This window comes from Eucyclogobius newberryi, unplaced genomic scaffold, assembly GCF_026437365.1.
Source record: "Eucyclogobius newberryi isolate DKJ021-1_F unplaced genomic scaffold, fEucNew1.0.hap1 SCAF_2, whole genome shotgun sequence".
Lineage (NCBI taxonomy): Eukaryota > Metazoa > Chordata > Actinopteri > Gobiiformes > Gobiidae > Eucyclogobius > Eucyclogobius newberryi.
In genome coordinates this window covers 6,277,845-6,302,473 of record NW_027315834.1, presented here as the reverse complement: position 1 = coordinate 6,302,473, position 24,629 = coordinate 6,277,845, and the positions used below count along the sequence as shown (strand labels likewise).

At 39.9% G+C, this 24,629-nt stretch overlaps 1 protein-coding gene across 1 annotated transcript; it reads left to right on the top strand.

Moving 5' to 3' along the window:
* Positions 1–1,855: 1,855 nt before the first annotated feature.
* Positions 1,856–23,622, top strand: cax1 (cation/H+ exchanger protein 1). Its single transcript, XM_072454840.1, has 19 exons — positions 1,856–2,020; positions 8,301–8,440; positions 10,190–10,301; positions 10,383–10,499; positions 11,035–11,096; positions 11,175–11,336; positions 12,931–13,116; positions 14,528–14,627; positions 15,091–15,232; positions 16,835–17,018; positions 17,260–17,359; positions 17,431–17,549; positions 18,386–18,423; positions 19,448–19,698; positions 20,869–21,005; positions 22,207–22,301; positions 22,374–22,452; positions 22,536–22,644; positions 23,387–23,622. Exons 1-19 carry the CDS (start codon positions 1,921–1,923, stop codon positions 23,467–23,469), a joined length of 2,316 nt encoding a protein of 771 aa, XP_072310941.1. The 5' UTR covers positions 1,856–1,920; the 3' UTR covers positions 23,470–23,622.
* The last annotated feature ends 1,007 nt before the right edge of the window (positions 23,623–24,629 follow it).

Below are 24,629 nucleotides of genomic sequence, written 5' to 3'. Positions count from 1 at the left end.
TTTAGCCTCATTTCACAGCGCCACAAACTTGGAATTAAGAAACGTTTTTTTGTAAATTGTTGAGATTGGCCTCACGACTAAAAAGTACAATTCGGGTAAGATTTTATTTACTAACTAAAGATTTGTTTGTTTGGGTTACGTCAGCTGACAACAGGCAACCCGCTCTGGGGGATCAGGGCCAGTCACAGTGTGGCTCATAAGCTTGTCTTTATGGAGTCATTGCTTTGCCTGGAACTTCTCGCAGTACGGCTTTAAACTAAGTAGCATTTATTCAATTTCAGGATTTTGCTTTTACTGTGAGTGGGTTCTCCTCTCCACAGACCTGACCGGTAACTTGGCTTGGTTGCGTTCCGATGGAAATTCCGTACTATATTTGTTTCCATGCCCATACTGAATGGTACAGGCAAAGCAATAACACCAAAGAAGTTCCACAATGCACCTTTAACTACAGAGTAAACAAAATTGCACCGAAAAATGTTCCTCTGTCTTTAGTGTTTTTGTTGTTGTTCAATGCTAGTTCAATCCCCACATTTCTTTTGGTCAAGTGTCATTTCTATACCATATGATTTTGCACCTTGACAAAAAACTAAATCTTGTGCTTGTGCTGGACAGATTTGTATAAAAAAAACACACATAAATACAAAAAAAAGGAAGCGTTATATGTGCTGTAATAACCAAAACCACAATGTATTTCACTGAAAACCTGTTGTGAATAAATTATACTGTTTAGTGATAGCAGAATAGTTTTTCCTGTCTTTAAGTTAGAACATTCACAAGAACAACTACAGTGAGCCAGCCAGTTTGGCATACTGTAGTGTAGAAAATGCATCTGTTTATTTCAGCTGACTTTGGAAATTCCTGTTGTTTTATAATAAAGGTGACACGGTTAAAGGCTTTTATTGCTTGATTTTCTCAATTGTTAATCTTCAACACTGGGGGAGTTCCTTCATCTTAATGCGGAGTAAAAATCAAACAATCGTTGGAACACATCAGGTGCAGTGGAGCCAGGGGGATACAAGGATGGCCAGAAGGTTAGAAATGAAATATATTAAACCTTAATTTTATTGTTTTGGCCACCAGGTAGCGCAAGTGTAAGGGAGAGCCATGAATATATTATAATATGGGGAAAGCGAACAGAACAGAATGAGCAGAGTTTCCAGCCTATCAGACGTGGCCTGACCTGGGGTCGCCAATCAAATCCCACCCCCTAGAAGTGACCTGGTCGTGTGATGATCGGCAAGTGTTTGAAACTATATTTATTTGTTTTTATCTCAAAAGACACAAAAGTTATAGTATTTTTATCAAAAGCATGTTTTGACAGAACACACTTATTACAACAGGGACCACCAAACCACACATTGTGACCACCAGCCCAACACAGGGTCACACAGTCAGTTTAGTTTGCTCAGCAGCACAAATCACCTGTTGTAGTTTCTGCTGAATCTGCTCTTTATGATCAGGTTATTAAAATAACGCTCAGATAATCGTTTCACTTGAGTCACTTCAGACTGAGCAGTGCCTCCAGTTAGCTGCACCCCCCATGAGGACACCCAGCAGAAAAGAGACATAGTGCACATTTAGGATCATTTTACAGAGACATTTAGTGAGAAGATGAAATGCGATTTTCTGACTGGATTCATTTATGCACTGGAATGTTCTTAATCTCTATTATCTAAAAGAAAGCCACAGAGCTCATAAATTCACCTGCAACCTTCCGTCTTCTCGCGAGAACTGTCCTCCAGGCGCGAGATTTAAAGCATTTAACACGCTCATTTGTTTGTTGACGGTGAAGAGTCGGAAAAGCCCCCGGACAGTCGGACTGGACTGTCCCACCTCGCAGTGTGTGTCCCGGCTCCGTGTGTTTGTGCTTTAGAGTGTCAGCCGCAGTCAGAGCTTCAGTCCCGGACTAAAAGCATCGCCATGCCGCACAGAAAGGCCTGGCTCTTGCCCGATGAAGCGGACGCCTCCGTGCGCAGGAGGTCCCCGGTGGAGCCGCCAGGTCAGCGTGCCACTCTTTGGGGTGAATACGGTAAAGTGGGACTCTTAAAAACATTTATTCTGTTATTTTTAGCTGTGGTGGAAGATGTTTGTTACTGAGGTTAAAGTATAGATACAGGAGCTAATAATACTCAAGTAAAATTATGACAAAAAAAACAATTAAAGTGCATATGACTCATGTTTTTGTTCTCATGTCTTTCTTTGTTGGTTTGGATAGTCCCTGTGGTAAATATGTAAACATGTTATTTTACGTCAGTCAAGTGGTAGTTTGTAAAGACAAATTGTCAATTAAAAGTTGAAAATGACAGGAAGTAGAGCTGAGTTCTAAAACAGAATCCCTCTGTGATGTCATCAATAATCGACGTTCAATCAAAAATGCACAGACAATTTACACACAACCAGTACAACCATATCTAGTTACAGCATACTGAATACCTGAGTTAAAATGTATTTTGTAAGTTATTCTGTTACTTTGTCTAATCCAAGCACTGTATTCTGAATACTTCAAGGTTGAATTGCATCAGATTATAGTGTCAAATGTGACACATGTTTAAAACAGCTTTACATTTTGTTTCTCTGTTTGTTTTATACATTTATTTATTACTAATCTGCGAAAGAACTAATTGCACATGCACAACCCACAAGAGCTGTATTTGCTGTTTTTCTCACCAATTATGTGCCTTTCAAAGCCTAAATTACATGATAAAATACCGTAATGTATAAAGTAACTTTATTCTGAATACGTATTCTCAGTACATGTATTCGGTTACTTCCCAACACTGCACTCAACTGATTCTCAAGAATTAAATCATTAACATAACCATCTGCTGCCAAAAAGTAACTATATAAATTTCACAAAAATTGTGAAACTCGAGAAAAATAGGCAAAATGTTTAGTAAAATGTGAACATCGTACAATAGTATCATTATATGCATGTGTAGTATAACCATGCATGTTAGGTAAAAGCATAGCAGTACCCCTTTAAAAATATACTACCGGTAGTAAAAAGTAATTTGTATTTTAGACAAATTTTAGCAAAGCATCAAAAGTTGTGACCTGGATCACACATTGTGCCGATTTTTGTTTAACAGAAACAACAGAATCGATTTCTTGTTTGTATAGCTGTTTGCTCAAAGTTAGAACGTTAAAAATAACCCCCCAGCCATTTCAAGTGCTCTCAAACTGTAATAAGTCCTTTTTACTTTTTAGTCCTGTTAAAAAATGGAGGGGAGGAGAAGGTAAACATGCTCTCCTGCTCTCAGGTGTAGTGAAGTAAAAAGGTCCTCTGTTAACTGTAGTAAAGCAAGTTTCACAGACCTAAAAGTTTTTTCCTTAAATACAGTGCTTTTGTACTTTCCACTACAGATTTATTGTTTTAAATTAAATGCAAAATCTTAATTGTGATTTATAAAAAAAAAAAAAAGCTTTTATTAACAATTAAAAAGTAAAGTAAAAAATAAAATAAATAAATTAGTCTGCAATTATTTCTATTATACTATTGATTTTTTAATCAAATAAAGGTAGTATTGTAACCAAGGATTTAGAATTTGTTTGTTCTTTTTTTACATTTAGAGGTGGGTCAACAATAGTCAGGCATTATAATGTATATACACATTTTTGTATATTTTTTTTATTTTCTTTAGCCTGGAGAGTACCATTGAGATTAAAAACATCTTAATCAGGGAGTCAACATTTACATAGTTACACATGAAAACAAACGAACAACAACAATTTACATAAGCCAACAGAAATGTGTCCTGTGTTTAAGAAATGAAGTTCTCATTCATGCCACACTAACAGCACCTAACCATAGTCATTTTTAAGGTTTCATTGTTTTTATGTGTCGGGTGTAAATGCCGTGTGTGAAGCCAGTCATAAAGTCTAATCTCTATGTGTAATGTAATGTGTTCGAACGCGTTGAGGTTAATTATCAAATGTGTTTGTAAAATGAACCACAAAAGTACATTACTTTTTTCTGAACATGGTATGCCTTAACCCCTCTTTTCTTTGGATGACACCACCTTACTTTCTATTTTTACTTATCCTGAGTTCTCACTGGTCCTGCCCAGCTGTGCGTGCGCGCGTTTTCATTGCATATGTTTGTTTTATATTTATTTTTGTTATTTTATGTTTAAAAAAAGAAACGTTCACAACATAAATTTCTCCTGCTACTCTTTTTGTAGCATTTTTTTTTAAAGTAAAATCATATTTCAATATATTGCCCATGTCTAATTTAGGGTTTAGTATTGTCAGTGTTTTTGTTGTTAAATTGATTTGATGATTTGATTTGTTATAAAAAGGTCTTTTAGTGTGTGTTTTAGAGTCTGTATCGCCCGGAGAACAATTATAATGATCAAAACACAACTATTTTTTTTTTTTTTTTTTTTTTTATAGTCGACTAGTCATAATTTGTCTATTAATCGTTGCAGACCTTCGTTGCAATTAATGTTTTGAAATCAAGATTCATATTAAACATTTGAGAAAAGACTAGAATATGAAGTACTACACTAACACTAGAAATGTTCAGAACATGTTTGTAGAGGTACACGCTTTAGTCATAATGGCACAAGAGTGAAGTATGTGACGGGACTTGTGTTTGTGTACTTGTGTTCGGGTCGTGTGGGTCTTGTGTGACGGGGATCTGCATGTCCCGGCTCTGTGCGTTCATAAAGGATCGGTCCTGGCTTTGGACGGGCTTGAAAGGACGGGACGCTGTGCATGACTCTCAGGAGGTTTCTGTTAGTCACACATTTCAGAGGGACAGATGGAGGCCTAAACCCCGCCCTCACCTTTTAATAACACAGGCAGAAGTCATTTATCAATTCAACTGTACATTCAACAATTATAAAATTCATATAAAAGAGAATAAAACAATATTTTAGCAAAACGGCTGAGCAATATTGCTTAAGCGCAATGATTAAAATGCAAAGGCTGAAGTTACTTTTTTCGACTGTTCTAATATAGACCAAGATTATTCTCCTTTTGTGTATTCTTACTTGACGCTTGAAGGCTGTTGCTACTAGGGTCTTGGCAATACGTGTATCGATACAGAGATTCGTATCGTGATACGATAAAAAAGTTACACTTCTGAACCTACTGAGTCTGAGGAGCTGAACATGTGATCATAGGACAATTGTATTCTGATATTGAGGACAGTGTGAACATAAAATTCTAATGCATTCTGTTCTACTTAGGCCAAATAAAATAGTGTGTTTCCGGTAACATTGGAAAAAAAAATTCTGGTTGGTAGGTCGGATTTTTTAATTTTTCAGTATATATTTTAAAATCCTGGCACAGGTTTTGCCGACATTTTCTTTTCTCAGAAGTGAGCGTTTTGCATTGAAGTGGCCTTATTGGTAAGCAGATATTAAATAAAATAGGTCTCTACATCTATACTAGTCCAACCACAGGAAAAGAGCCATTAGCAGACAACAACAGGAAAATATCACGCAAAATATCTTCACCGCTGCTACCCCGGGTGTGCCTGTCACCACGGCAGCCAGTGGGTCGGCACTAGATCATACACTCCTAACTGATTCTGACTTCCGTGAGTTAGGAGTGTATGATCTAGTGCCGACCCAGCCGGTCTGCACGCTGACCAAATATGAGCATCTGCAAACATGGATGCGCTCATAGTTTTTTTGTCCTTAATCAAAACATAATTTTTGTAAACTTTTAACACTGGTTTTAAGAGATATCGTGAATCGGGACGCATATCGTATCAAGTTCGCTGGGATTTGTATCATATCTTGGCCCCTGTATCGGGATATGTATTGTATCAGGAGGTACAAGGCAATACCCAGCCCTTGTTTCTACTGCAATTTCGTGTTTTCAAAAGTATCAAAAATCTGATAATATCAACACTAAAGTTGGTACTCATTTGAGCAAGATAAAAATGTAATGTGAATTGGACTGAATTTGACCTTTCCTGAACAGTTCTAGAATGATCTTTTAGTTGGGCTTCACAGATGTATCGGCTCGGTATTGGCTGATATTCATGTCATTGAGTAATATCGGTTTCAGTCCAAAACCAGCAATTTCAGCCCGCGATGTTACGCCTTGTGGTACAGAGGCTGCTATATTCTAACAGATAAGAATGTAAACTTTAAACCAGTCTTTGACTCTAATTTTGAGGAAAAAGACTCAGAAAGGACAAAGTTATAGACTTTAAAAAGCTCTAGAAATGTTTAAGACAAAACTTATCATTAAATATAAGCGCGACGAAGTCACTCGTGACCCGTGATAAATGCAATGTAGTTAGTAGAGCAGGCAGAGCTCTTTCGCTCTCTCTTTCGCTCTCTCTTGGTTTAGCGTAAAATACATACCGTATTTTCCGGACACCTTCATAGGTTTGGCCGGGGTGCGACTTATACTTATATTTATACTTATACTTATAAGTCGCTCCGGAGTATAAGTATAAGTGATATTATTTGTTATTTTCACACTTGCAACCGCATTTCATACTCCGGTGGGACTTATAGACCGAAAAATACGGTACTTTGAAGACGTATAACTAGAATAGGTTTTCAGACATTATCTGACTAGTTTTCCTTCTAAACAATCAGTTTCAGAGTCTGAGGAGGAGAGGCTGAGTGTGTGATCAGACACAGAGTCTGAGGAGGAGAGACTGAGTGTGTGATCAGACACAGAGTCTGAGGAGGAGAGACTGAATGTGTGATCAGACACAGAGTCTGAGGAGGAGAGACTGAGTGTGTGATCAGACACAGAGTCTGAGGAGGAGAGGCTGAGTGTGTGATCAGACACAGAGTCTGAGGAGGAGAGACTGAGTGTGTGATCAGACACAGAGTCTGAGGAGGAGAGACTGAGTGTGTGATCAGACACAGAGTCTGAGGAGGAGAGGCTGAGTGTGTGATCAGACACAGAGTCTGAGGAGGAGAGGCTGAGTGTGTGATCAGACACAGAGTCTGAGGAGGAGAGGCTGAGTGTGTGATCAGACACAGAGTCTGAGGAGGAGAGTCAGAGTGTGTGATCAGACACAGAGTCTGAGGAGGAGAGACTGAGTGTGTGATCAGACACAGAGTCTGAGGAGGAGAGGCTGAGTGTGTGATCAGACACAGAGTCTGAGGAGGAGAGTCAGAGTGTGTGATCAGACACAGAGTCTGAGGAGGAGAGACTGAGTGTGTGATCAGACACAGAGTCTGAGGAGGAGAGACTGAGTGTGTGATCAGACACAGAGTCTGAGGAGGAGAGACTGAGTGTGTGATCAGACACAGAGTCTGAGGAGGAGAGACTGAGTGTGTGATCAGACACAGAGTCTGAGGAGGAGAGTCAGAGTGTGTGATCAGACACAGAGTCTGAGGAGGAGAGTCAGAGTGTGTGATCAGACACAGAGTCTGAGGAGGAGAGACTGTCACTGCTGTTACAGGAGGATTAAGATTATACCAGATTTAAGTATTATTTTGAAGTAAATCTGTTTTTCCTATTCCACTTCTGTGCCTAATCTGTGTCGCACACTGGAATTTCCCCATTGTGAAACAAAACGATGTTCTCTTATCTTAGATGATGACACATGGATTGAAGAGATTCAGAAAGAGAAAACTCTAAAATCCGAGAAATAATCTAAATAAAACGGTGTGAAGGCCAATTTTACTCTACTAAAGAATAATCATATTATAGTATTGAATAAATTATATCCCCATCAAACTTACACAATAAATTAGTTTATAGCTTTATTTATTTTGAATACAAGTGTTTAATAATAACCAAGCAACACTAATCTTGAGCTTTATCAGAATTAGTCCACATAGCAACATAAAGAAAGTACTATTCTACTGCTTGAAAACTACGGTCTATTGTCTAATATAGTAGCAACATCAAGTTTGAATCGTTAGGACCGAGACAAGGCTACTGCAATGTAATAATGTTTGCCTGTATATTCGGACACAGAGAGCGACCACGCTGAAGAGCCCCATCACCGGTTACCACAGAGACATTCCCAAACAGAGCGGTTCTGTCCTGACTCGCATCACGGGGATCACGGCCCATCAGAAACGGCCTCTCCAGAAGGGGTCGGACCCCATTTCTGTCAATACACCCCCAAATGCTTCCTGACGGTGCACAGAGGTACGGCAGAGGCCCGAACATGCACGTTTTCTGTCAACACGAGGTTTTCTCAAGGAATTTCTCAAGATGCACGTTCACACAGCAGGGGGCGGGGTTACTGTCATATTTACTAACAACACTTTTACTCGAGTAACATTTTTCTTGAAGCAACAGTCTCTTAGGAGTAACAGTATAGTGTGAAAAGGTTAAGAACAATGTCTTTCTTAAAATGCCCACAGGAGGTCACGGAGGTCACGGAAGTTCACCCCGCTCCACAGCATCTTGGTATGGAGACGAAGCCTGGCACGACAGCACCTCCAAAACCACAATCCGAGCTGAGAACGAGGTGGAGGCGCATAGGGAGGCCAACAATTATAAGGTGAGATGGAAAATGGTGATGGAAAAGGTATATCTGACTCCTGGAGGTGAGAAACCAGAAAGAAGCCGGAACCTTACCTGCAGTGTTGGGAAAGTTCACTTTCTACATGAACTAGTTCAGTTCATAGTTCATAATTCAACATTTTGAACTAAGTTCACAGCTCCAAAAAATGAACTAGTTCAGTTCTTTTTTCCAATAATATGCTATAATTTTTCAAAATTATTTCCACAGCCCATATACAACCACAGGCAGCAATTATTTTATTAGTTTAATGCTGAAACTATGTGTCAGATTTCATCTTCATATCCAATTTTAAATCCTTACACAACCAGGATTTACACTCACATTGAAGGGACAGACTTCCCCCATGTGTTGCTGTCCATTCAGTCCACACTAGCAGCAGCAGTTGCAGCTTTCACCCCCATGAGGGAAAAGTTGCTGGGCAAGGTTTGCACAAAAATGTTAGATTGTTCCCATCCTTATCATCTTATCATAAAACTCGCGTAACTGGTCGTAGGGCGACTCCTGCTGCTCTGTTGCTGTCGCATCCATGCGGCTTTTTGTTTGTAGTCTACAACTTCGGAGCTCTCACACTTGCCAGGCAAAGGCTCTTTTTGGGCAACATAACGGTGTGTTTTTCGCCTGGAAGTCTCTAGAAATCTGACACCTTATTGAACGAAATGAAAAAGAATGAACATGCCGTTCACAGACACCAGAAGGAACGCGTTCACAGTATCGTTTGTCGGCAGTAATACAGTACGTTCAGTTCACGTTCATCCAAATTATAAACGCTTTCATGAACTTTCGTTCAATGAACGCGTTCAGGCACAACACTGTTTTTGAGGCTTTCGGCAAGCTCATTTGTCACCATTACTCAGACTGCGGTGGCCGGGTTGGACCATTTGTTCTTGTGGTCACCGACCACACAATGTACATTACAGACAGAACAGACCATTAGAAGAAATACAAGGAATTTCATTGAGTGGCACATGCATGGGAACTTGTGAGTCTCTGCACAGCGAGAATTTTAAAGAATTAAAAGTACAGTCGGTGCCAGGAGCTTCAGGAAAGGCTCTCATTGGAGAAAAAAAATAACCCTAACCCTAAAAATAATTAAAAAACATACTGCTTTCTTTACTCTTCTTTACTCTTCTAATTCACTCAGGGGTAGAGAGTACCAGCGTTCTGTCCAGGTTTGTGATCACTAAAACTGCTTAAAGGTGGACTGGACGATTTTTTGGCCCAAATCTGAGTCTCATTTCCTCGTGGCGTGGACTGCCCATTCGTCCTGCCACGTATCAATCACAGAACGCACCTACCGCTCACCCGCAGTCTCGTCGCCTCGTCCCCAGGAGAGCAACATGTTTCCCTGTGTCTAAGCGCATGGATCTATCATAATATAGTTCCCTTAGTGTACAGGACAAAATTAAGACTGAGAAAGACAGTTTGAGCTGGCTCAAGAGAGACGTAAATCTACGGGAGACGAGAGATGCGATGCGATGCGATGCGATCTGTCGCGCAAATAAACAAACGCGCATGTTTTTTTTTTTGTGCGTCCGCACAGGGGGGAGTGCGCATGCGCACTTCCGCTTGAGTTCTCAAATCGGCGAAAAATCGTCCTTTACGCCTTTAATAATCAGATGTAGACCCTAAAAATACAGTTCCGTCTCATATAAAAAAAAAAGAAAAGAAAAATCATTAAAAATGTGATTCATTGTACCTATTAATCAGTTTTATTGGCATTTGTAGTTTGGTTTCAGGAAATGGAAGGGCCACGTCACAGAGAGACCCATCGAAGTCAGATCTGACATCGACAGAGAACTACACTCGGACCTAAGCACTATCAGACCACAAGAAAGCGGTATCATTTGTTTCAGTTTATATTTCGATATATTTGACTAACTAATATTAGGCTTTAATGTTTAGCTCTTTGTCTCCTCAGGCTCCTTGGTCACCTGTGGGAACGTTGCTTATGTCATTTTCTTTGGATGGTGGACATCCTTAATCTACTTTATTATTTGTCCTTTGATGTTTCTCACCGTCCTTGGGGCAGTGTATGGTATGCAATCCACAATTATTTATTTTTAATTATTATTTTTAAAGATACACTATGTAACTTTCTCAGTGTGAGATTTTGATAATTGTTTTTTTTTTAGATTATACAGACTCCAAAACGCAATTTAAAAAATTACAGTAAATGTATGACTAAAAAAAAGAAGAAAAAAAAGCTGTTTCAGATTTTCATAAATTATATCTTAAATTAACCCTGCGACAAGTTGGCCACTGTCCAGGGTGTACCCCCGCCTAAGGCCCGAAGTCACTGGGATAGGCTCCAGTCACCCACGACCCCAAAAGGGAACAAGCGGTAGAAAATGGATGGATGGATGGATATATCTTTTATTTGTAAATATTCTCCATCCAGAAGCCTCCAGTCACCATATTTGAAACTTTTGTTCTTGATAATATATATTAAAAATCTCTTTGTACAATAGAAATAATCGTTAGTTTAATTGATAAAATAATTACTGACTAGTCGACTACTAAAGTTGCAGCCCAAACTATAACCCCGTTTTATTTTATATTGTGTGTTTTAGGAAAGCTTTGTTGGAAAATGGGCTGTTACTTTCTTTGGCCTTTTGGCAAGTCAATAGAAAAGGTAATATCAATGTTTATAGACCACAAATAACACATAGTTATATAGTGCTACTTCAAATGAACCGGTGTCTGTTTCCAGGCCAGTAATGTGGCGAGACGGAACGCGAGCAAACCTCCAAGATGTGTGATAATCCCGGAGCAGAACGGTGAGAAGGACTCGTCTCCTCTCCTGGCGTCCTCTCCGTTTCCTGTGGAGATCCCTGTGCCAGCACCTCCAACCAAAAGGACCTCCACACACTGGGTAACGCTCTAGTTAAAGATGCTCTGTGCAGTCCGCAAACTGCTCGTCTCCATTTGTTTATTTTTGTTTATTTATTGTTCGGAGAGCCATTACTGTTGTTTTTTTTTTTTCATTGAAATATTTTTTTAATGTATGTTTTAAGTAAAGTTCCTTCTTGTGTCATACCTGGCATTGTACACATGATTTTTGTTACAAATTCAAGATGGGAAAATTATTCATGCTATGCTAAGAAAAGTAAGCAAATGATTCAGCACCGTGCTTCACTAATCTTTCTTGAACGTTCTATTGAGCTTCCTGAGGTTGATATATTTCTTGGGGAAATACGGTAACATACGGTACTCGGAAAGAGCAGAAACCGAGATCCTGGGGCTTAAATGGGTAATTAGAGGTGTGGTTGCAGGAGGCGGAGTGGTTGCAGGAGGCGGAGTGGTTGCAGGAGGCGGAGTGGTTGCAGGAGGCGGAGTGGTTGCAGGAGGCGGAGTGGTTAGTGGTTGCAGGAGGCGGAGTGGTTAGTGGTTGCAGGAGGCGGAGTGGTTGCAGGAGGCGGAGTGGTTGCAGGAGGCGGAGTGGTTAGTGGTTGCAGGAGGCGGAGTGGTTAGTGGTTGCAGGAGGCGGAGTGGTTAGTGGTTGCAGGAGGCGGAGCGGTTAGTGGTTGCAGGAGGCGGAGCGGTTAGTGGTTGCAGGAGGCGGAGCGGTTAGTGGTTGCAGGAGGCGGAGCGGTTAGTGGTTGCAGGAGGCGGAGCGGTTAGTGGTTGCAGGAGGCGGAGCGGTTAGTGGTTGCAGGAGGCGGAGCGGTTAGTGGTTGCAGGAGGCGGAGCGGTTAGTGGTTGCAGGAGGCGGAGCGGAGTGGTTGCAGGAGGCGGAGCGGTTAGTGGTTGCAGGAGGCGGAGCGGAGTGGTTGCAGGAGGCGGAGCGGTTAGTGGTTGCAGGAGGCGGAGCGGTTGCAGCCTCAGTGAATGATTACTTATCATTAATCTTTAACTTAATTTTAAGAAAACTGCCTTTTGAAGTTACAATGTCCCATATAGATCTATGGATGAAGTGAATTAAATTGAATTATAAAACATATTCAGGAGCAAATTTGCCAAAATGTTGAGGGAGCAAACTGCCAAAAATTTTTTAAATAAACAGATGTGTTGACCTAGTTCATATCAGATTCTGTCTTTGAGAGGCAAAAGTTGATGGTTTATCTTTGTACAAAACCATTTCAATGTGAAACTTTTTTTTGCTGCAGTTGTTTGTCAGGCATTTGAAAGATTTATCGGTTTAATTCCCCTCTTTTCCAATAACAGAAATGTGGCACCTGTTTTATTCCAGAGCAGAAGTCAAGATAAATATGATCTGCGTGTTCAGACTGCAGTCGCTTTGCAAAAGATCAGATTTTAATCAGATTTAGTACCATGTGGCCAAACTTCAACGTCCTCAGCATAAAGAAACAAAAGTGACATTTTTTTCACAATTCAGCTCTAAAGACTTGATTGATGTCAGTTCTATAAATCTAAAACATGAACACAGCCGATTTCTGTCCCTCAACAAGCACTTTGGATCTCGTCTTTCTGATTTGACAATTTGACTGTGTGTGTTGTGTCTGCAGCGTCACCCAGCAACATACGTGTGGCTCATACTGGGATATCCTGTTCTGGTGGTGGTACACTTTGTTGCCTGTGTGGTCTCTTGGCTGCTCGTCTTCACCATTCCCGTGGCCAAACTCAATGCTCGGGCCGCCGTCACCGTGCTCCTCATGGCGCCGGGAGACATTCACATTCACAGACTGGACAAAGTAAGTGCAATACAGATTTCTTAGCCCCGCCCACAGCTCTGTACAGCCCCAAACCCTCCCATGTTTGTGTGTTTTTTGGGTTTTATACATCTGAAAACGACATGCATAAAACAAAGCGAGATAAACAAACGTGTAACATTATTCTAATCATGTAGTTGGTCCAAAGGGAGTTAAATTTGTCAATTTTCAAATTTAGTCTGAATGTAATTTTCAAAATTCTTCATCATCTTGTCAGTTCAGTCCTTGTTGGTTGAGTTTGTCATCCATTTCTACGTTTTGGCCTTTTTACCTGCTGCCATGTTCCAGAGGTATCCTGTCACTGTGTCCATGGCAGGGGGTTTGAGGCCCAGATACATAGTTCTGAAGTCCAGCAGGATGAGAATACCAAAGATAGTTTGTAGTGCCCTAATGCTCTCAGTCCAATATTTCAGAGCAGGACAGTCCCAGAACACATGGAAATGGAGGTTCTCCTGGCAACCACAATTTCTCCAGCAGCTAATATCTCCCTGTGAATAGTGAACACTTGACATACTGTTATGAAAAAAACATGATATATTTCAAACTGAGCTCTTTCCAAACCTGTGATGCATTACCGTTTTAAAGGAGATAAAATTAGCCCCGGGTACTTGGTGTTAAACTATGGCATGAGTAGCTCATCATCATTTTACATTTTTGTTCAATGTAACTCACAATATTGGTCTAAAATGGCTTAGTAATAAAAATGGGTCCATTGACTTCCTGTTCAAAACTGATCAACTGATGATTTACATCTATTATTATTTTTGAGTGGCAATGTGACATTTAAGAACGCTACATGTGTCACTCAAAACTAAGTACAGAGATGTGGGCAGGGATAAGGGGTAGGTGGAAAAAGACATTTTCTACGCTCTCAAGCTTCAGTTGTAAGACAATTCAGGATTAACTACAGGATTAAACATGCAGGAATCAATCAAAATACAACTTTGATCAAACAAATAATGTGGAAACACGGTTGTAACAAGGTTAAAAGCTCATTAAAGTACATTTGGCATAATACGTTTTATTTAAACAAACCTGTACGTTTATAAAATGTAGTTTGCATCCTTTCGTGTATTATGAAGCCTAATGTAGAATTATTTGTAGCCTCATTTTGAGCACTGGTTTACAACGTACGCACGCACGCACACACACACGCACGCACACGCACACACCATATTATCAAAAGATGGTGCTGACATTACTCTTACTTATGCACTGTTGGTTGACTTGGCCTCTTTGTTCTTGTTTGTTCTTTGCCCTTATGGCACCGTGCCATGTGAAGATGTGATCTACAGCTCTACGCAATGTTCAAAGATACTGTCATTAATTTCTGCATAACCTCATCAATGATCCTTTGTTTATTAACAGTGTCTGCGTTTCATGTTCTTCACAGAGTTTATCGTGTGAGACCAGAGTTATCCTGTGCTGTAACAAAGCAGTGAACATTCACTACTACAAGTACACAGTCCAAGGCATCAACATTTTTGCACTCAGTATCTTTTTATTACTCAAATTATTTCCTCACAGAATAGGCCAGAATAGTCTAAAATGCACCATAGATATCATTTGTGATCATCTTTTATTTCAAGTGACAAATGGGGATGGAGGATTTTTGAGGACATTTTTTTTTTTTTAAGTAATCATTACATGCTGTGTTCTGATTGGAATGGATGTTTGTACACTACCAAAGGATCCACACAGCAGTTAAATTAAAACCTATTAAAACAAATTGCACACCATATGACTTCTTCAGATGTGTTTCCCGATTTGTCGAGGGGTAAGAAATAAAATGGGAGTTGAACTGATTTGCAGATTATTTCTTTTGTGTTTTATAATTGTGATTTTGTTACCATAGCATGCATATCAGAATGTATTTAGTGTACCTGTTTCCCCACCTAGAGTCAGGAAGGGCATCTGATGTAAAAGGATATCTTCCTTAAGAATGTGCTCCACTAGACCTGCTTCCTCTGGTAATAACCAGCTTAGTGATTGGCTACAGCGACAGAGACCACGTTTACTTCAGCGCGGAGACCAAGTTTGCTACAGCCATCATCTCCATCATTCCTCTGTCCTATTATATCGGCATGGGGATCGCCAGGTACGTTTTGTCATAACAAGTTGACTTTTTAAGCTTCATTGTTCTCTCATCAAAAATATATTTAGAGTTTTATTTAGCTTAATACATGTTTGCTTTATGAATCCTGTTTAGTAAGTCCTCTCCCTCTGAGCCTCAGAAAACACACCCATTTTCAGTCTGGGGATGATTTTTTTTCACCCCTCATAAATGTGTTATTCAACCAATTCAATTTATTTTTGTAATGCCCAAAATCACAACAACAGTTGCCTCTGAGGGCGACAGTGAAAAGCGGATTAAACAATGTCTGTGGGGACAAGGGACGGTATTCCAGAGTCCCCTGTCCTTAGACCCTCCTTCTCGGCCAGGAAAAACTACAAAAAACCTCCTTGGGAAAAAGTAGAAACCTGGAGGAGTTCCAGGGTGAAGGAAAGATCTGACTCTCACAGACGGACAGAAGGACGCGAGGGAGACCGTGGAGCTGGACCCACTCAAGAGGAGGACCAGTTCTTCCAGGCAGATGAAGGACCAGATGCTCCTCTTCACCAGGAGAGGAGCATCTGGGTCCACAGGTCCTCGTTGAGTCTGTCCCACTCCCCTCGGGAATGGAGGGAAGTGAGAAAAAGGAAAGGCAATGAACAGATTGCTTCTGACTACCTATTTGATCAAACAATATTTAATATTTAATTCCACTTGCAGAGGATAGTGCTCAAGCTGCCATACTTCCCCCTGCATAGTTGCTCCTAGGGCAGCGTAGCTGAAACTGTAGGTTTTTATTTCTGTTCCTAACTGGCCTGACCATAAGTGATTTCAAATAGGAACGTTTTAAGCCTGATCTTAAATGAAGAGACTGTGTCGGCATCTTTAACATGCACCGGGAGCTGACCACACAAGTGTTATTGTTGTCAGATGAAAGAATTCAACAGTCTGTTAAAATGTCTTGAGTTTTTGTTGGCATATTCCAGGGGTGTCCAAACTTTTCCCCCCGATGGCTGCATTTTGAAACTTGTACGGCGCAGAGGGCCACTTACAACCCGACCATGTCGAAGTTGTCGAACGACAAAGTGAATCTTTTAAAATGTTGTATTTGACCTTGTTTTGCTTTTTAATAAGACTTGGAACACTAATATTAGGTTGGGATAACATCAAAATGCTTGATTTTTTTCCCCTCCAAATTTTACAGTAAAATTCTCATTTTTGTTGTTTGGACCAACTTGGCAGGAAGCCGGAGGGCCAACAAAAATTGGTCTGAGGGCTGCATTTGGCCCTCGGGCCGTAGTTTGGGCATGCCTGGTTTAATCCATTGGTTAGTTTCATTATAATTAGCCCCTCCTTCCAGACAGATATTTAAAGCAGTGTCTTAAAGGCACAGTACCTGATTTTAAAAAATAACTAATTCTGTTTTTCACTTACCCAATGACTTCCGGGCATCCTAATGAGTTTATAAGCACTTTTCACAGTTTTCAGAGTTTAGCCTTCACAGTCTACTCGACAGAATTCTTTCACTGTGTTATTTTGAAAACAAAAGTTCGGTTTGCCCACAGAACAAAACTATAGGCTCCTGCCCTCTATTTGAAATGTTGGTTTCACTTTATCATACAGATAATTTTATGTTTTTCCTCTCAGCATTTCGGCGCAGAGTAACTTTGCAGTGGGAGCAGTGGTGAATGCAACCTTTGGCTCCATAACAGAGATGACCTTCTACATCACTGGACTGTTACAGGGCCACAAAGCGATCACTAAATGCTACGAGGAGATCGTTAAAGCTGCCCTCACTGGCACCTTACTGGGCTGTATACTCTTCATACCTGTAAGTCTGACAAAATGCAACTTTAATATTATTTATTTTTTTCCCTCAATGAATTAGTTTTTTCCTTTTTCAACACATGCTGAACAAAACAAATTAATGATGACTAAACCTCAAATGAAACAAATTAAATACAAAAAACCCTAAATGGCTGTTTTGTATATACTCTTATCACAAAGCATTTAACAATGATTTCAGGGATTTTTAATGTTCTGCCTGCTTTAAAAGTGAGTTCCTTTTACAGGGAATCTGTATGATTATTGGAGGCATAAAGCACAGGGAGCAGAAGTTCAACAGCCGCTCGGCCGGGGTCAGTTCAGCTCTGCTCTTCATCTCTATTGGAGGTACACAACTGCTGCAAAGTCCATACAAAGGGAAGGATATTTGAACATTTGATTAACATTTATTATTTTAGGTGTATTTGCTCCAACACTGTTCTCGAAGACGTTTGGAAATCTGGTTTGCGAGAGCTGCACCAGTATCCCAGGAAACACCAGTGTCCCCTTCGTCTGCAAAGACTGCCACTACGACTCAGTAAGATCAAGTCCAGCTTTAGGAAATATGCATTCACTACGTTACAACGGGGAAAATATGGCAGAGGTGGTTCATTGATCGAAGGTTTGCAGCTGAAATCCTGTCCTGGCCTTGTTCATTCTGTTGTGTCCTTGGGCAAGACACTTCACTCGCCTTGCCCTTGTATGGATAGCCCCATTTCGAGCCAGACCAGTTCACTTTAGAGCACTTTGGAGTGGTTCTGTTAATGGAGGAGCTATGCTAAGCAGCTGATGTCACCCAAACGCGACAAAAAAAAACTTAAATCCAACCGGAATTATACTATATATATATTTAAAATAAACAAAAAGACATTTAGTAATTCTAAGTTTGTTTTTGTTGTGAGAATAACCCGTAAACAGTAGTTTACGGGTTATTCTGTATTAATCACATCGTCTTTTGTAATGCATTGGGTTTGGATGATGTTAGCTGCATAATGTTCTGGAAATATATCTTCAATCTTGACGCCAGTGCCGAGCATTGATAAACAGCTGACGCTAACGTGAACTAGCTTTGTTATGCTAAATATGGGGGCTCAAGATGTGCTACGGTTTCATCAATGGAAATACAGCAGTTTATCACAAGGTATTATTACTTTCTGTTTATATCTGCTTTTTGCTGTGAGTGAGTGTTCGGTCAGAGGGAGTGAGGGGACAGGACAGGACAACTGCAGGGACAGAGTTGTCTTTACCAGATGTAGTGTATGACTGGTATGTAGACTAGCACTTTGAGAAGCTTGTCAAACTTGTGAAGTACAATATTGATGTTATTCTTCATAAAATGCCTTTAGAATAATTTCATGTTTTATTTTCAAACAGAGTCAAACTGATCCACAGCTGATTTTGTCCCACATTGAGTAAGTATGTATGTAAAAATAAGTTATGTGATCCTTCATTTGTGCAAGTGTTATTTCCAATCTGATGGAGTTGGCTTGAGAAGCTAGACTTAAAACTGCTCTGAGCTTAATTGAGTCTTCATGCCTCTGAAACTTTAACTTTAATTTACTATGTAAATATTAGTTTTCACATTCACTATATTCTAGAAATGGGGGTGAGTAAATTTTTTTCCCAGAGAGCTACATTTGATTCAAAGCCTGTGGCAGAGGGCCTGACCAACACCATCACTGGTATAACAAATGCTCATGAACACATTTCTTTAAAATATGAACTCATTTAATTTAATTCATTCACTTAATTTAATCTTTTTTAGGACACAAGTACCATAGTTAAGACAATTAAAAGATGGTGTATGTTAAAATCAGTATTATCCGAATAATCAGTCCAAGCTGCATTAAGACCAGGTTTTTTCTAGAGTATGATGTCATCATTTCAGATGGAGGTCAGGGGCCTGTGCTACTTGATGAGAGAAAGGATGACCAAAACTTAAAGATAATGATGAAGTTCAAGATATACAGATTTTAAAGGATTGGGTCCACAGACTTGCCATACTAATCATCAGTTAAGTGTGTAAAGCTTTCTAAAGCTATTATGATTACAAATATTTCACTTTTGTTTAATTGTACTGGCAGAGAAGACGCTTAACATTGTGCCAGTTTTTGGACCTTTCATGTGGAACGGAGCGCTGTCAAAATGCTGAGATTTTGCCCTGGTTTATTAACCATAACCAATGCTGAGATTTTGTCCTGGTTTATTAACCATAAACCAGGACAAAATCTCTATTATATAATTCTACCATGGAGTTCTGATCTGCCCTACTCTTCAATTTAGGCTTTTAGATCATGAACCCAGATGTGAACAAACCTATTGCGTGCTCTGTCTCTTCCTGCACACCTATCTCAAGGAACTTAACATGCAAAGTTTTCCTCAAAACTGTCAGTTCAAATGTAAACTGCATCAATACTAAACCATGTGGCTCGTCAGACCTCTTGTGTACACCATCGCCGTGCTGCTGCCGACCGCGTACCTCATCGGCCTGATTTTCACCCTGAAGACCCACTCGCACATCTACGACATCCACATCAGCGACATCCAGGGGGGCCACGCCGCACACGGTCAGTACCAGCAGGAGGCGCTCTCACGCCGCCTCTCCACTGGTGCCACCGTTGGCTCTCTCCCTGCTGCCAACTCGTGCATTAATGCCAGCATTGCAGCCAGCCGCCATGTTGTACCAGGTGTGTGTTTGTGTGTGTGGTTTGTGGATGGAGCGCTGACTGCCTGCTGCCTGCATTAACCAGCTGCATGTGGGTCACTGGAGGACATCTGCGGTCACTGTGGGGTAAAGTAGAGCCTGTGCATGTAACCTCTGAGGCATGAGAGAGGGAGAGGACGGGGCATTCACAACGTATTCAGACCAGCTTTTATTCCAGTCCGATTATGTTCATTTGCTCTTCATGTTATACAAGTTTAGGATTCTTTTAGTCAGACCTGTGTTATAAAATACCCAATATAAGAGGAGAATAACTAGCACAACCAAACCTGAAAAATGACAAAAGAAAAACTAAGAAAACTGCAGAAAAACACAACCGTGATGCTACACATCAGGAGGATCAACGGACCATTCACAAACACGGCAGCACTTCAGTCAAATCACACGTCAAAAGACAACATATTTTAATACATCCCAAAGAAGGAATAAATCTAAAACACAACTGTAACCTCATATATGTAATTCACTTTTTGTCACGCAACAAAACCTACTCGGGTTTTTGCATTTGCACAAAAATGCAAAAAGAAGAACCGTCCACATGAGCCATTAACTGACTGGTGGAACAACAAGAGCTCAAGTCCGCCATTTGCAACCACTGCAAGTGAGACCTTATGGACTGGGACAACACTAACGCTAAACACAGAGCAACAAATACCATTTTTAGACCTGGGAAGCCATTGAATTCTGGAAACACGCCCGCCAACTTACGACTTTTTTTGGTTTACGACTGTAAACCAGGACAAGGGGGCATACCAGCTGTCTCACACCTGGGAAGTGTGACTGCAGATGGACAAAATCTGATTATGGTAAATCAGATGACTATAAGAATCCTAAACTCATCTTTTATTTCAATAGGAATGATTCCCACAAATGTATACGTTTGGGGATTATCTCGATGATCAGAGATCTAAACCGGCCCTGTAAATGTCCACAAACTTAAGACAATATTATGATATAAACACAATATAATCTTATTGTAGGCTCTTTAAAAAATAAAAGTGGTCCTGAATGCATTTTGAATGCACTGTATGGGGATCCACTGATCACAAGTCTTTGTCACCACTAGAGCAGGGTAAATATAGAAGTATATATTTCCAGAGTCTCGCCTCCTCTGATTTAAGCCTTGTTCCTTCAGCGTCTCATCCTGTGGTGCACTGGTCTCGCTGGAGGGCTTTGGCTGTTCTCATTATCGCTACCGTGCTAATGGCCTGCTGCGCTGACCGCACCATCGAAAACATCGAACCCATGCTCACCCACTCTGCCATCTCCCAGGTACAGCAAGAAGTCATTCATTTAAGTCTGTTTTGTTTTATAATTATATGACTTTTAGCCGCAACAAAATCAGATTTAAATCTAAGTCCATTTCCCCAAACATGAAAAGCCTAAATATACTGTACATAACTTTTGCAATGTATTTCTACAGAAAATGATCATAAATGACTTTATGCCACAGACACAATAACCCAAAAGCCAGAATGAATTTTATATATATATATATATATATATATATATAAAATTCATTCTGGCTTTTGGGTTATTGTGTCTGTGGATGAACTGCAATAAATAAATGGCAGAAAGAAACAGTTTAACAAGTACTTGTTACTGTGATTGGAGAATGGTGAGGGTAAGCCTAGTTTTGTATGACAGTTAAAGTTGTCATAATCCTAAAAGATTGATTGCTCTTGCTGATTGGTCTTGTCTCTTGTAACAAATAAATAATTTCAAAATCATACAATGTCTCTCGCAGTGGAAATGCTACGATGAACATTTCAGGCCCCTCCATCGTTTACAAGTGAGAGAACTTGCGAACTTGTGTTTAAATACTTATTTTACTCACTGTATTAATATAATCAAAACACCTATTTTAACAGAATATAATTGAGGTCAACTAAAACATAACTTGACTGAAGAAAAAGTGACCCATGAGACAATACAATGATCATAGGTGTTTAAATACATAAGGACTAAGCCAAAATGAACACAAGAGGGAGGCATTCCACATAAGATAAACTAAAAAGGACTAACTTTGGCAAATTCGAACAATCCACCAAATTATTACAACTAAACAGAACATGATAACAAAGATTAATAAAGCAACTCTAAAGGAGATAGATAACATTTTTAGTTCAGGTATTTAGTATTTAATGAGTAAATGATAATAAGCGCCGCGGCACTGCAGACACTCCCAATAATAAAACGGATCCATTGACTTCCTGTTCAAAACTGCAGAACTGATAAGCCCCGCCTCTTCATAGGGACATTTCACTGAATTAAGGACAAAACAAAGTGTTTTTTTTTTTATCAATAGAGATAAATATTTGATTTCAACATGGTTTACTTCATATCTGAGGACTCGAAGAGATGAAGTTTATGAAATACTTGATACAATTCCAATGTTTATCTACTAAGACATTAAGTGTAATGATGTACTTAATGTATTTGAATGATTGAATGATGTGTTTGTTTTTCGCAGTATTTCATAGGTGTGACGTTGTTGGCCATGGTCCCTGAGCTGCCTGAGATTGTCACAGGCATTCAGTTTGCTTTACAGAACAACATCAGCTTGAGGTCAGTGAAGACGTGGTCAGAATAGTGACATATTTTAAAACTCCACCTGATGTAAAGGTCACTCTTCCACAGCCTCGAAGTGGGCAGCTGTATCGCGGTGCAGGTTTGCATGATTCAGATTCCCCTGCTCGTGCTCTTCAACGCTTTTTATGTAAGATAATCCACAGGCCTGTTCCAACGTTCTGCCACCAGATCTTTGCTCCATTTAAAGCAGTTTTTCTTTTTTTGTTCCAGGATGTAGGATTTGTGCTTCTATTTAGCGACATTCATCTGTGGGCAAGCATTCTTAGTGTCATTCTGGTTAACTACATCTTTATGGACGGAAAGTGTGACTATTTTCAAGGTAAATAAAAGCGGTGCTCTCTGGTGTCTTATACGTGTCAAGATAACATTTTAAACATGATAATAGTGACATACCTCATGAGCTCCAGGCTAAGCAGGGATGGGCCTGGGATGGGAGACTGCTGGGAATCCATAGGTTTCAGAGTGATGAAAATCTAACACTGTTGCCATAGCGATTAACAATTCAAAACAAAGTATTATATCTTTTGAATGGTCCTCAAAATGTTGCCTATTAACGGGCGGCTGAAACCCATGAACTCTGGTTCTCGTGCAAACTGGTGCTCACCCGGCCCAGTGTGTGCTGTCAATCAAACGCAAAGGTCAGAGGAGGCAAGGGAAGGAAACCACAGAGGAAACGTGAGTGAGGGTTGACGAGCCAGACGAAAGAGGAGTACAGGAGCAGCAAAGTTTGAGGGATGCTGAACACACATTCATGTTAAAAACAATTTAAAAAAAAAACGTTTGGTCTGATTTAGATTTATAAAAGTCTAGTCCTCACAATAGACTCCTGAGGAAAGTCTGACCCATCAGCTCTCCTCCTCGGCTCCTCTCTCCTCACTCTGTCTCATCTGTCCTAGCTGCGTCTCCTCTGTCCTTGATGTGTCTACTTACAATGTTGGTGATTAGGTCCATGGTTTAACTATAGCACACCAAGAATGCATACAAATATTGGGATCAGAAGCAATATCTAGAATGGTTTGTTTCATAAAGTTTGTTACAATAATGCTGCTTTTTCCCTGCAGGCACAGCTCTTGTTGTGGTTTACTTCATCCTCATGGCGGTGTACTTCTTTGCCCCGCCTCCTCGCGCTTGTCCATCCACTTGAGGGATTCTCGAATTTTGAAATAAGCAAACTTTGATATAAGTTCATGACTACGATGTGTATAAGTGTTTTTGTATCGATATAACTAAGATGTTCTTGTTTTGCATTTAGTAATACTATTTTGCTATTTAATTTCTGATAGCATTGTGTTTTGTGTAACAAAAATAAATCTCAAAAGATGAAGTTGTTTGTCTAAAATTGCAATCAATTAAATCTAAATTTGTAATTGTAGTTCATTCTACTCCCAAAATTAGCCAAGATCCACAGCATATTTCAGCCCATATTTCTGTCACTCAGAAATGTTGTTTGGACAGTTTTACTGTTCTAGATGACGTACATTTGAGTGCACTCCTCTGTTAAGACTATAATGTTACTGTGAGTCATCTGTCTTCTGAAGGGCTGAAACTAATGATTATTTTCAACTAGTCAAACCATTATTACATCGAAATAATGCCAGTCTTTGTTAGAAAATGTTTGTTTTTTTAAGTCTGTTTTTCAGATAACAGTCAGATAACATAAGAGTTTCAATTCTTAAATGGTCGACTAGTCAGGATTATTCATTGCCGTCCTTGTCCTCTGCATTCAACACGAGAGGATCTGTAGCTATTGTGTTAGAATATTATCGTCATAGTTTTTGACCATGCCATATTTTTGCTGACTGAAAATTATGACTAAAAGTAGATATTTTCAAACATAAATTAATAAAAAGGGACAAGTGAAGACTAGGTCCAAGTTCCACTCTTCAGTCTGAGCCTCAAACCAGAGCAGAGAAAAACTCAACTTCCAGGTTTATGGATTTGATTGACTAAAGTAATGGGACATTTTTGTCAACTAAATTATTGACACAATTTAGATTAAATTTTTGTCTAAATCAACACTGAGCAATGCCTTCCTATGCCTGTCTGAAAGACTCTCTTAAGTGAAGGTACTCTGTGTTGTTCCCGTGGGACAATGGCCAATCAATCAATCTCAAGGGAAATTCAAAGTTTGGCAGCATCACAGAGTGAGTGAATCTTTTGAGTGATCTGTTAGGGTTACCTTAGAGCACATTATGACACATAGTTTTACATGTTAGTTGCACTTTTTTATTTTAGTGTTGGCCACTGTCCAGGGTGTACCCCGCCTAAGGCCCAGAGTCACTGGGATAGGCTCCAGTCACCCGT